This window comes from Lepisosteus platostomus, chromosome 15 (assembly GCF_059453375.1).
Source record: "Lepisosteus platostomus isolate fLepPlt1 chromosome 15, fLepPlt1.hap1, whole genome shotgun sequence".
Classification (NCBI taxonomy): domain Eukaryota; kingdom Metazoa; phylum Chordata; class Actinopteri; order Semionotiformes; family Lepisosteidae; genus Lepisosteus; species Lepisosteus platostomus.
The window spans coordinates 20,321,171-20,334,657 of record NC_142625.1 but is presented as its reverse complement, the minus strand read 5'-3'; the positions used below and the strand labels follow the sequence as shown (position 1 = coordinate 20,334,657).

At 42.8% G+C, this 13,487-nt stretch overlaps 1 protein-coding gene across 5 annotated transcripts in view; it reads left to right on the top strand.

Annotated features, from left to right (window-relative positions):
- LOC148648189 (death-inducer obliterator 1-like) overlaps positions 1–10,219 on the top strand; it is a 38,085-nt gene extending 27,866 nt beyond the window's left edge. For 3 of the 5 annotated variants that reach the window (XM_088608247.1, XM_088608244.1, XM_088608245.1), the window contains exons 11-16: positions 288–420; positions 522–1,065; positions 1,332–1,485; positions 1,935–2,024; positions 2,486–2,681; positions 5,955–10,219. In XM_088608247.1, the coding sequence (XP_088464373.1) occupies positions 288–420; positions 522–1,065; positions 1,332–1,485; positions 1,935–2,024; positions 2,486–2,681; positions 5,955–9,475 (4,638 nt within the window). In that variant the 3' untranslated portion in view covers positions 9,476–10,219. The remainder of the gene's footprint in view (positions 1–287; positions 421–521; positions 1,066–1,331; positions 1,486–1,934; positions 2,025–2,485; positions 2,682–5,954) is intronic. The other 2 variants (XM_088608248.1, XM_088608246.1) reach the window with 2 other exon arrangements.
- Positions 10,220–13,487: the final 3,268 nt, after the last annotated feature.

The window sequence follows — 13,487 nt, the reverse complement described above, 5'->3', positions numbered from 1 at the left end:
ACAGTGTTCACTTGGCTTAAAAAAACCTTCAAGCAGTAAATATCAATGTATGGTCTTCACTAACAGCCGTCATTAAATGATACAATGTATTGATTGGTCCATACCGACATGCTTCCTTCTGCCAATTCCTTTTGTGTTTTTTTTTCTTGCTTTTGAAATGCTAGAAGTCTAGCAGTAGTGCTGAGCTCTAACAAGAAAATCAAACACCTGGACAATATTCAGTAATAGTGAGTTAAGTGTTTTGTTTTCCAGAACTTGTTTCTAATCTGTGGGGTCCTGTTTTTAAGGAACAGGAGGAGCCTCGTCCTGCCCCAGTGAAGAGCAGCCTCCCAGTCCCCGACATCTTCAGCAGCATGTTGAAAGACACAACCAGCGAGCACCGCGCCCACCTCTTCGACCTCAACTGCAAGATCTGCACAGGTATCCCCAGCAGTGCCTGATGCTCGTCTGTCGGATTTCCCTGTCTGTCTCGTCTGTTCGGGTCTCCGGTGGGCTCATTTATTTCTCTGATGGCTTTCCAGGCCAGATGTCTGCCGAAGAGGAGCCTGCCCCCAAGAAGCCCAAAACGGCTCCCTCTGCCGCTGTGAAAAAGGCAGAAGCTAAAGTCAAGCCAGAGCCCAGGCCCTCAAAGGTGGGCGCAGCGGGAGACGGGCCTGCGCCAGCCGCTGCGAGCGCCGCGCCCTCGGAGGCGGCCCCCGGCGGCGAAACTCCCATCGTGGAGTCCCCGGCTTCTCCCGAGGAGACCAGCAACCCCGCGACGTCCTCTCAGAGCTTCGCCCCCATCCCCATCCCGGCCGTGTCCTCCGTGACCATCACGCGACGGGACCCCCGCACGGCCGGGTACCGTCCCGCCGCCGGCGCGTCCCCGGCGCCCACCGCCGCGCCCGCAGCCCCGGGGGGCACGGAAGCTGGCGCCGCCGCCGCCGCCTCCGTTGCGGGAGAGTCGGCGCCTGAAGCTGCAAAGCCAGCCGTGCCGCTGCCACCCCCGGCACCCAAGTCCATCTTAATGAAGCCTGCGTCTTCCCCAGACACCCGGTACATGGCCACCTCATCGTCCGCTGACAGGTGCTTTGTAACTCTTCTCGCGGCTCGTGAAGCGCAACGCGTGAACCCAGGACATCCACACCCATTCTTTGTGTTGGAATAAACGTCCACAGTCGGGGTGTGACCGGGAGTGATTGGTGATATTTGAGCTGTGTCGGTGCATGTTATGATCATACAATTGACAAGTTTGTTATCCAGGCTAAGTAATAATTCTTAAGTACGAACGTTAGAGTGACAAAGAGATCGTATTGTGTGCCTGTCGCTGATGAAATTCGTGTGCTTTGCAGCGTTGCGGAGTCGCGCTCTCCTCCGGATGGAGAAACCACTGCGTTCCTCTGCAAGCAGGAGATCCTTTGGAAAGGCTTTATCAACATGCACACGGTGGCGAAATTTGTCACCAAAGCTTATCTTGTTTCCGGATCCTTTGAGCACATCACAGAGGTCAGTCCCCAGATTTCAGTTATGTTGACAGGCAATAACCGCTCGGCTTAGCTTTAGACAATAAGTCACTTGAAGAGGAAACCATGTAATAAATTTTACAGACAGATGATTACGGTTAACCTTAGTACATTTTTGCTTTCGCTGTGGACTATAGATACCTAAAGCAAATGGAGAAGAGCAAATAGAAATTCAAGCATGGACTGAAGAACTGCATGAAATATAATGGGTTTAAATTTTGATCAGTCTCATGCAATACTTATGGATGAAAATTGTTCATTGTAGGTGTATGTCGACAACCTTTCTATAGTGACTACAGACTTTTATTACCATAATATGGACTAAATTAAAGGACTTGAATTCCCTGATATGGAAAGGACTAAAATGTCTTTATTTCCCTAACATGTTAATCCTATTTATGGCAGTTGTTAATCAGTTTTGAACTTTTGTAGGATTTACCAGATACAATCCACATCGGTGGACGGATATCTCCTCACACTGTGTGGGACTATGTGGGAAAACTGAAAACATCTCTTTCTAAGGTAAAGAAAATTCTGACTCTTCTGTAGTAAATCAGTAGACGTCCAGGGACAGGTACATCAAACCCTGTTATATAATTTTGCAAGTTTTGTAACCATATAAATTCTTTTTAAGCCATAGCCGACACAAAAGTCTTTTGAAGCTACATTATTTTAAAACAAATTTAAACACAAGGAGAAGAATACTCTCCAGAGTTCAATTTACTGAACACAATGCTGAATTCCATATATCGGATAAAGATAGGCCAGATAACAGTATACTTTTAATTTTCTTACCACATCGCGTCTTATTATGTGGAAGCACTCATGCATGTGTTAACACTGTGTCAGAAAGAGGTTTCAGAGTCAGCTCACATGGTCTGTTCCCTGTGGCTTGAGTGGAACCACAAACCACAGTCCTTTGTGGAAACTTCTGACTGAGGTTCCTCCCTCACAGAACTGTGGCTCTGTTCTGTTCTCCCCAGGAGCTGTGCCTGATCCGTTTCCAGCCGGCGACGGAGGAAGAGGAAGTGGCCTACATCTCTCTCTTCTCTTATTTTAGCAGCCGGGGGAGGTTTGGTGTGGTGGCCAACAATAACCGCCGCATTAAAGACCTCTATCTCATCCCACTGAGCTCCAAGGATCCCATCCCTTCCAAGCTCTTACCCTTCGAAGGGCCAGGTAAGCAACTATAGGGAGAAAAGGCCTCCACACCCATTTAACAACCACAGAGCTCCGTATATAATAAGCACTACAGGTGTCACCCCAATTTTTTTTTTAAAAGAAAGTACATTGTGCTAATTAACACCTTAGGGCTTAGGTCAAATAAAGGGATTTTGTTTCTCAAAAAAGTTTTTTGTGAGTGTGTTCTGTTGGTGGTGGCTGTTTGTGGAACACCTACACTGCACATCTCCATCCCTGCAGGAAGGAAAGGCCTGAACAGCGTTCACAGTGTGCTTTTCCACACTTTTCTTTATCTCAGGGTTATTTTTTAAGATTCTGAAAACGGGTAAGTATAATGTGTGAAACAAATTCCGGAATTTGTGGGATATTCATAAAACAGGTGTCTTCCGATCACTGAGAGGGATTTTGTTTCTCCGTGTCATTTGTTACTCTGCTGAAGTGGTCTGGTTGTTTTTTCTTTTGTATGTTTTGTATGTGACCTTGTAATGTCCAGTACCATTTTAAATAAAAAGCATTACTTGTCTTCCAGTGGTAGAGTGTATATCGGCTATATCAGTCTTGTGACATGCCCATGAGCTCCCAGTGTGTTTCTGAGCTGCTGCAGTGCAGGGAAACATGAGAGATTACATTTGGAATACCACTGTGCATGAAGTGAAATCCAGCTCCCAAGTTAAATTCACTGCTCATGTTGAGTTGGTGGAAGAAGACCGTCAAATCTACATCAAATCAGTCGTACCTTTTTGACATACCTTTTAAGGCCGCACATGCTGTAAAAAGGGGGGACTTCACTCTGTCGATGCTGATCCAGGAATATTTTGGGCCTAGTCTGGAAGCATGCAAAATGAACTGTTTGCTTTGGGTTTCTTATAGTGTTAATAAGCTTTTTTTGAATATGAGTCTTCCATTGCTACAACCGCAACAGTGCTCTTTTCTGTCTGCTGTAGAATGCTGTATTATTTCTCAGTAAATGTTTTGATAGAACTTTGGTGCTGTTAAATGTCAGAGGGAGGACAGTTGGCACATTTCCTCTGCAAAGCATCACTGGGGATGTAAACAGATTATTCATTATGAATTACTGGGGTAAGTTCACAGAGACTGGCATGGTCCTGCTGAAGTGGTGATGGGGCTTCAAATAACATCATGCCTGTATAAGATGAGCAGGGAGAGCTTTAGTGAGCCAGACCAGGGCAGTGTGGACACAAGACTGCTACAGAAACCACTGTGGAAGCACTTCTCAGCCCTGAGGCACAGAGAGGATCACCGCTGCTGGAAGTTTAAAGCTTGCTGGTCAATGCATGTCACACTCTTAATCTTAAACTGCTCAGTACACTGCACCGTCAGCCCTTTGTACAGTGATAGCCACAGTCCAATACTGAGAAGACAAGGAGCATCACCACATGAGTGCCCACTAATAATATAACCATGATTACACTTTGAATTTGTCCTGCAGGAATATTATTAGTTTAATACTGGTTTACTGGTAAAATTGTTAGTTTCCAATTTGTATACCATTAAAAAATAATGGTATATAGTTTAAACAATATAGGAAATATTTTGAAGAGGCTTGTCTTACTTACTGTAAATATTTGAAAAAAAAATTCCTTTCCTACAAACATTTTGAATTATCTGAAACAGTTTTGTTTTATCTTTATCACTTGTAAGTAGTCAGGTGGATGGGAAACAACAGATGTGCAAATATTAATGCAATAGGAAGAAAAATTAACCTTTGAGTTTACCGGTAACATGTAGTCTCTATATTCAGCTTTGCCTATACTGTAGGTTGTGTTAAATGACATGATACACACTTGCATTAATTCATTAATTACATCATTGTATTTAGGGAACCCTTTGGTAGAATTTTCAGCACATGGGATAATATATAAAGCTTTGAGACATCGGCAACCACTATTAAAAACAACAAAATATATGTTAATCTGTATAATACAGACCTGATCTTGCGTCCTTTAGCATATTTACACAGTGTTCAAGGTGTGTACACCTTAAATGAATCACTTCTTAATATCCACATAATCGGATTTGATTTAAAAATGTGATTTCTAAATCATGGTCATGGTCCTGGAAGACTCATTCGGATTTCTCATACGTCGTGCGTCTTGGTCATAAGCCAAGATTGATAAAATTGAAAATGTTAGTGAAACCCATTAAGTCTTCTGACAAAATTCCATTAACTAGCAAAATCAACAAGATTGTTAATGTGAAATTTGTGCAGTTTTTGGAGGTGTTTCAAATGCATACATACCCTAATCTGTTTTAAAAAATGTAATCCATTTGCAAATGTATAAAGATATAAAATGCTCATTCATATAATACTTCCCTTCAGGTAATAAGACATTGTAATACACTATATTTTCTTTCCACAATAGTTCTGCCATCAAGCATAAATGAAGAATTCCTTGTTTCTAATTGCCTTGTTTAAGGTGTCTACTGCTGATCAAGCTTAGTTTTTACATGTCACCTGAAGTAGTTAAATGACCCTGTATAGCAGTTGCAATTGGTGAGTTAAGCCTAAAGAAAGACCTGAGATATATACACAATGAACAATTAAAATAAATTAAAGTAATTGTTAGTAAGGGCATGCTGCATGAAAGAAATTTTTAAAAATGATAGAAATTTTGAAAGGTTTTTCCAGGGATTCTAAATTATTTTTTCTTTCTTGTTAATTTCGATTTCAGACGTTTATCTTTTGTCTTCAGCTGTATATGGTGTAAAAGCCATTAGAGAAAATTTAATGAAACAACCAACCTAATGAAATAGCTTCTCAGGTTCAACGTGCTGCAGTATTTACTAATTTACTAATGTAAATACTGCCAATAACTGAAGATGTGATATTCATTACCTGGAAGAATGTAAAATACTGAAAACTGTAGTGATGCATACTGGTGTACTAATGCTTGGATTTGTGAGAGAATGGAGATTTGGTGCTTTGTGCTACAGTATATTTCTTTTTAAAACATTCATGCTTTGTATGTGTAAAATACTTGTGTGTAAAAAATGATGCATTCCTCAAGTCTGTTTTTAAATCTTTCTTTGAATTTTGAATTTGAATTTTTACATTAGTAAAAAGTATATTGGATATAAAGTGTACTTTCTAATAATACATAGCAATTTATTTTCTAAATTGTGTTAATTTTTATTTTTATTAATTAAGTTTTTTGTATTTTTGTTTTGCCTTTTTCAAAGCAATATTAATATTTTTTAAGAAGTCAGCATCACAATATTAAAGCTTTTCTATTGCCTCATGTTTTGTAGGGTTGGAGCCATCTCGTCCTAATCTTCTCCTCGGTTTGGTAATCTGCCAGAAAATGAAGCGGTCTGGTGCCCCCTCTGAAGGGGAGAAAGGATATGAAGAGAAGAAACCCAAAGTTCAAGTCCGCGATGAGGAGGATGCCTCCGTTCCGAAACTTCCTGTGCTTCCCAAACCTGAAATTAAACAGGAGAAGATCCATCTTTATAATCCAGAGTTACCCATTAGCACGACGCCCCCAGGCTCTCCACCGCCATTGAATTCTTCAGAGTCCTCGTCGAACTCGCTTGGTAACTCTTCAGTGCTGTCGTTGTTGTCCTCTGTGAAAGCATCTACTTCTGCTCCTGCTGGTATGGATTCTTCATCCTCTCCTTCCACGACTGCTGCCTCTGGCACGAGCAGCTCCACTCCTCTTCAGCACATCTTGAAAACTCTGTTTGGCAAAAAGAAGCCAGACTCTGCCAGCTCCTCACCGTTAGACCAGGGTTCTGTGGAACATGCTGTGCCTTCTGCCCCACTGCTTGATCCTATTGTCCAGCAATTTGGCCAGATCTCCAAGGATAAAGTCATAGAGGAAGATGAAGATGACCGACCCTATGATCCAGAGGAAGAGTATGACCCAGGAATGGGATACGGGACAGAGACTCCCACTGTTGCAGACAAAGTGTTTGAAGCTAACAAGCAAGTCGAGGCTTCTGACACCGACGATGTGGCCTATGATCCTGAGGACGAAACAATCTTCGAGGAAGCCAAGGTTGTTGTCAGTGATTTTCCCAGCCGTGCCTTGGAAACAAAGACCAAACAGGATAATGAGACACTTGGTCTCAGAGGTGATCCTTCTTCTCTGACCGAGCAGCAAAAGATGCTGGAAGAGCTGAATAAGCAAATTGAAGAGCAGAAAAGACAACTTGAGGAGCAAGAGGAAGCCCTTAGGCAGCAAAGAATAGCAGTAGGTGTCTCCATGGCTCACTTCTCAGTATCTGACGCTTTGATGTCACCACCTACTAAATCCTTACTGGCAAACAGCCAGTTATTACAGCTGGGCAAAAAAGTGGAGGACCTGGTGGCCAAAACTCCAGTTGCACAAGTCATCAATCAAAGAAGGGATCCCAGGCAAAGTAGGGATCCCCGGCAGGCAGCAGCCAACAGAAGACTTACATCTGACTCGGAAAAGGCAGAAACTGCAGGGACATCTGGTGAAGTCTCATCCTCAACACAGCCAACCGAATCCCAAAATCAACCAGAGCCAGAAATTGAGCCTGAGAGCACAGAAATATCTATCCCGCTGCTTGGTGAAAAGATCGAACCTGACATGGAGGACAGCTCACAGGAGGAATCTTTATCTGCCCCCAAAGGGAAACCTACACGAGACCCTAAGGCTGAAATTGAGAGTGACCCATTTACGACGTGGCCAAATTCAGCAAGCATTTTAAGACCTGAAAACACTTTGAATCTTGAAACACACAAAATTTTATTATCTACTCCAGACCAAGCTCATACTATGCCTCCTGCTAGTGATTTAGCCCCTCCAGTGATGTCCACACTGCCTGTCATGTCCCAGGAAATAATGCACGCCAGCAACTTGGTGGTGGATGCTCAAGCTCCTCTTTTACCGCAGATGGGAATGCCAACCACTGAGTTCAGGAACCCTCAAGAACTGGCTCCATCTGTTCCTTTCCAACCTCAGTCTGGTCCTGCAGAGTTGCAAGGGGAGAGTGACCACTCCCAGTTCAGAGATCACATGGTTCCCTATCCTCCTTTCCAGGATCAGTGGGGAGGGTCTCCCCAGCAGTTTGATGGATCCCAAGGACCCCCAACTGCACATGCAATGGGATTAAGAGGGCCTCTGCCATTTCAGCCTATGGGGCAACGTGGACCACATCCACAGGTGTTTGAAGGACCTAGAGGACCCATGCCACCTCAACAAATGGGACAGCGAGGCCCAATGCCAGGACAGTTCATTGAGGGTCATGGAGGTCCTTCACATTCTTATGATGGTCCACATGAGCCCATTCAGCAACAATTTAGTGGACCTTTGCCTCCTTTACATTTTTCTGGACCCAGGGGCCCCGTGCCACATTTTATGGGGACAGTACCTGGACAGTTTGATAATAGAGGCCCACATCCTTCCCAGTTTCACGGCCCAAGAGGGCCCCCAGCTTCTCACCAGTTTGTGGAGCATGGACTTCAGAAGCCTCTGTTGGAGACGCCGAGGGGACATGAAGAACAGCAATATGACAATGGCAGCTCTTATCTGCAAGGGATGGATCAGCATCAAGCACAGACACCCCCACACATGTTTCGAGAAAATCAGACACCTTCACCAGCTCCCTTCATGGGCCAAAGAGGTACACTGCATAAGCAATTTGAAGGGCCAAGAGGGAGCAGGCCACCTCCATCAGGTGTGGACATGGGAGGTCAGCGTTTCAACTCGCCAAACCAGTTTGGAGGCCCAAGAGCTCCATCCCCTCTTCTTCACCAGAATCAGAGAATGTCTTCACCACAGCAACGGGGGCCTTTTGATGACCACCGAGGTCCTCATCCTTCACAGTTCCAAGGTCAGAGAGGGCCCCCACCCTCACAGTTTGGAGGGCTGCGAGGTCCCCCACCGTCTCACTTCACAGACAATGGAGGACCACAGCGATTCCGATTTGAAGATCAGCATCACCTTGTAGATGGCAGACCACTTCGCCACCCTCGCCCTTTACTTCCAACTCCCATTGAAGGTCCCGTTCAAGGACCAAACCACTCTGGAATAAATCCTGACTCCCATCAAGATGAACACTGGCAGTCTGCTGATATGAGGGCAAGAAACAGCAACAGAGAGGATTCTGAGACCAGGAACAATGGAGAAAGGCAACGAGAAAGATTTGAGGGAGGACACCGTGAACGAGACAACAGCCAAGTCCCATCCTGTCTTCCAGAAGAAAGACAGAGTCGATTATCAGAAGAGAGGAGGAAGGAACGGGATGGTGGTGGCAGGCCATGGGAGAGGAACCAGGGTAAACCTTGGAGTAGAGAGCGAGAATGGGACAGAAGCAGAGAGAAAGACCGGGAGACTGACCGAAGCAGAGGAAGAGACTGGGATCGGCACAGAGACAGAGAGGGAGATGGGGACAGGAGGAGAGACCGAGATCGCGACAGAGACCGAGACAGAGGCAGGGATCGGGACTGGGACAGGAGAGACTACGACAGAGACCGAGCGAGAAATAGAGACAGGGACAGGGATCGAGACAGAAGACGTGACCGGGATCGTTCAAGGAGCAGGGACAGAGACCGTGGAAAAGACCGAGACAGGGACCGCGGCAGGGACAAAGACCGCGACAGGGACAAAGACCGCGACAGAGACAAAGACCGCGACAGGGACAAAGATCGAGATAGAGACAAAGACCGCGACAGAGACAGAAGAGAAAAAAGCAAGAGTGAAGAGAAAGGGAAAGACACCAAAACTGAAGCTCCAAAAGAGAGCGAGAAACCTGCAGATACAGAGACACAGACCCCTCCTGACAAAACCCCATCATCCTAATTTCATAATCTGCTGAATCCACAACTTCAGCAGTTGTCTGACTGATAGCAATGACAAAATTTACTTTCAGCAACTTCTAATGTATTAACAGACACCTGGAAATGGACATGGTTGGGAAATGGTTGTTCTATGTATACGAGTATACATTTTTGAACTGATTTTATGGTGCTGCTGCCGTTTACAAGTCCAAAAGTCAGATGTTTGTACCTTTTTTTAAGAAAAACAATCTTTTTCATGTTTTGTATTAGTTTTAACATCTTTAAAACCAGGAATTTCGAAGTAATTTCAGTTCAATATTTGTTGGAAGGTCCCAAGTGAACCTTGTGATTTATCATTCATTTGTAAAATCGTACATTTATAGAATATTTCAAATGTTTTTGCTTCTGTTGGAATAGTTTATAATGACAGCTCTCCAATAGAACTGATCATATAGAATATGTGAATGGAACCCTTTTTGGTGAAGAAATGTAAATATGTATGTATATATGTATAATATATAGGTATGATTTTTTTATCTCATTTTTCTAAGTAGAACAAAAAAGATAAGCCATACGGATTTCATGAATAATTGTGTAAACTGGAACATACCTGTTAAGGTGTTCCATTTGCGGTCAGTGTATGTGCTTGTAAGTGGAATAAGTTTAGTGCAAGATGGGAAAATAGCCCACTATGATCACCTTTGTTAATGACCCCAACACTGAATTCTGATTGAACCAATTAAACCTCCATTCAGTCTCTCTTAAAGGTTTCTTCTGCCTCTTTTGTAAAGTTTTCCTGATACTGGAAATATGTATATTTGTGGAAAAGAAATGTAAATATAAGAAGAAAGAAGCTGAACATTCCTTTGAAGGAATTATGTTTATTTTCTTAGCTGAACAGTTTTAAGGCACCAATCCACCCATCTGTAATCATGCCCATAAATGTTATATGGATATAAACGTATATAGCTTCACCCACATAACTTTAGTCTTCGTATGACACACTACTGCAGCTTTTAAATGTAGGCCAACATAAGAAATAAAAATATCTGGTTTTAAGAGAAGAAACCTGCCTGTGATAATGTGATAACATTATTTTGCAACTATTGCAGAACAGCAATAAGTTTTTTTTACTGTTGCAATCTTAATTGCTAAAAATACTTAAAATATTAAAATCTTAAAATTCTAAAAAAGGTTTCTTTTCTTACCTGTAAATGCCATACTAATAATATACACTTTACTGGAAACACTGGAAATCCTGTGTCAAAAGATGTTCACTATGTCCTGCAATGCAATATTAAACATGTCTGTTTCACCTGTATGACCTTCTTTATCACTTGTGTAGCCTTGGAAACCTCAGTATTTCAGGGTGTGTCAGAAATGTTTTAGCTAAAAATCACAGGATTCAGATCAGGTGAAAGGATAACAACGAACTTATTTGAAAGAAATCCAGTGTCAGATGTTTCATGCAAAAAACGAATCTGAAAAGTTCATTAAAGTTCTTTCCACAGTTGCAACCACATATCTGTTTTCTTCACAATGAACTCTGAACATCTTCCTCCATCTTGGAAAAACAGGAGGGCCCTTGACAGTAACAAGCAGATGTTAATTCCACAGCAGAAAGTAGAAGGAAGAAAATGGGAAGAATTCACACACCTATTAACTTATTCCTTCTACATTTCGACATGGAATTAACTCCTATTTATACGTTTGCAGTCACATCTCAACATTCGAGCCTAAGTTCTATTTACTACAGACAAAAGCCAATAAAATACTAAATAGAGTAGTGTTAATACATACATATTAAATAATATTAATAGCATCTTTATTCACAGACTAGATACTAGCAACAAGAGTGATTCAGAAGGTCCAGACCGCACATTCGAAGTCTTTCTCTCCTGTTGGGGGATATTGCCTTTTCTCACCTTTGTCTGTCCTGTATTACCTTTTCCTTTGAACCCCCAAATTGATTGTCGACACCCCACATGATGAAAGTTTTAAGGTTTAAAATAAGAGGATGGGTTCTGGTCCCAGAGGGAGACGTTCGTCTTTTACCTTGATCTTTCTTCTGGCACACCTTGAGAGCTGCCCGTCGTGAACCGATTTTGAACCGCTGCAAGACGCTTCAGTCTGGACTTGGGTGAGTGTTTGGTGAAGCTAGTGGGTAAATAATGTTGAGCATAAAAGTTTAGAAAGATCATCAGAACAGTATAAGTACAAGAATACAGTACCTTTTATGCAGATGAAGATATCTTACAGACCTGAAGAGAATGCGAGACTACATATTGCATATTTTATTAGATATAAAGGAAACAAGAAACTTAAGTTTTGAATGCAAAATAAGCATGATAAATTACTGGCTTTAAAGGGAAACATGACCTAGTATGGTATTATTTTCACATGCCAAAATGTCATAAGCTGTCAAGAAATCCGAAGTGCCTTTCCAAGTGTATTAAATGATCCAGGTTTTGAGATTTTTTAAGGGTATGTATTTCTGTGTATTTTCACAGTTCCTGAGTAGGATATCTCTCGTGACAAGCTCCTGAAGGGCACTCCTCTCAATAGACTGAAGCACAACCCCAGACTGAGGGTGTTCACATGTAAATGTAAATAGTGCTGTTGACAATCAAACAGGCTGGGGCAGAAAATCTAGGATCTCTCACTATGGTGGAGATGATTCAGTACAGATCTTGAGAACAACTTTGCTTCAGTAACAGTCAGCTTCACACAGTAGCATATGGTAGCAATGGTGTGTCACTGCTCATAAACCTTCTTTGCTAAGAAAATTAAATACATCGTGAAGCAAAGGTATAAGGCAGTGTGGGTCTTTCTGGGAAGCTGCTGCACTGGCAACAACGTAGCAAATGATCAAAAGATAGATTCCTGCTCCCCTGTGACCCTGAATTGGAAGAATATGTTAAAAAAATGGATGGATGGAATAGAATATTGCTTTAGATACTTTATTTTTATGAATTCAGAAGATGTATGAAATCTATTGTTAATTTGAACAATAAATCATTAATTAAAAACTGTAGCATGTCGGAGACATGAAACTGAAAATGATTCTCAAGGACAGTCTGAGTTTTAATTGAATTACAGCTTTTTAATGATACAGCTTTTACACAAAATGTTACGAACGGGACATAGGCATACAGCAGTATTATGCTACATGCTTCAGTCCCGCGAAAACGTGTTGGAAGCAGGTGTGAGACCAGGCTTCATGCGGGTGACGTCACATATGAAGGGATCTGCCGAGATGGAGGTCGCGTAAGGAGGCAACAAATTTGGCCCAAGAAAATTGTAGAAAACAAAAACACACCAGCTACTTCACATTCCTCGGCGCCGCTGAGTGCATTTCGAATCGAGGAGCGTTCAAAACGTCAACATTAGGCTTTTCAACCCCCGAGTCTTCCAGAAACTTCCAAGACCCTGAGGTATAAAATAAATGTATGTCTTAAAATAGTTTTTTTTTTTTAAGGGGAGTCTTTTCCAGAGGAGAATTCTAACTTAGGTGTATCTGTTTTTACGTGAAAGTAATTCGCGAGTCCGGGAGACAAAGACCGGAGGATTCGGGGGGGGCGTGCGCGAGCCCCTCCCGCTCAGAGCGCGAAACCGAAGCCCGAGGGCCGAGGGCCGAGGGCCGGCGAGCGCCGCAGTCAAGGCCGCTAGAGAGACAGAGAGAGAAAGAGAAAGAAAGAAGTCGTTTTTGGTCCAAGAAAGCTTGTGTTTTTCCAGGTAGATCGGGTCTCGCCCCCTTCTGCGTCTTACGCATCTTACGCCGCGCCGCCCTGAGGACTTGACTTGATTCATTGTGATTGTTGGAAACGGCGTTGGCTGTGTAAAAGTTACTTTAAAAATCCCCCCCCAATTTTAGATACAACTACTGTTCATGACTGACCTGTCTGATGCAGCCCAACGGTGTTTCACCTACGGCCCTTCGATACAATTAAGCATTTTTGTACTTTCCCTGAGACTCTGCCAGAGAAACGATTAACTTCAGTAATGTATAGCTCGCCTTCGAATGAGGGCCTTTT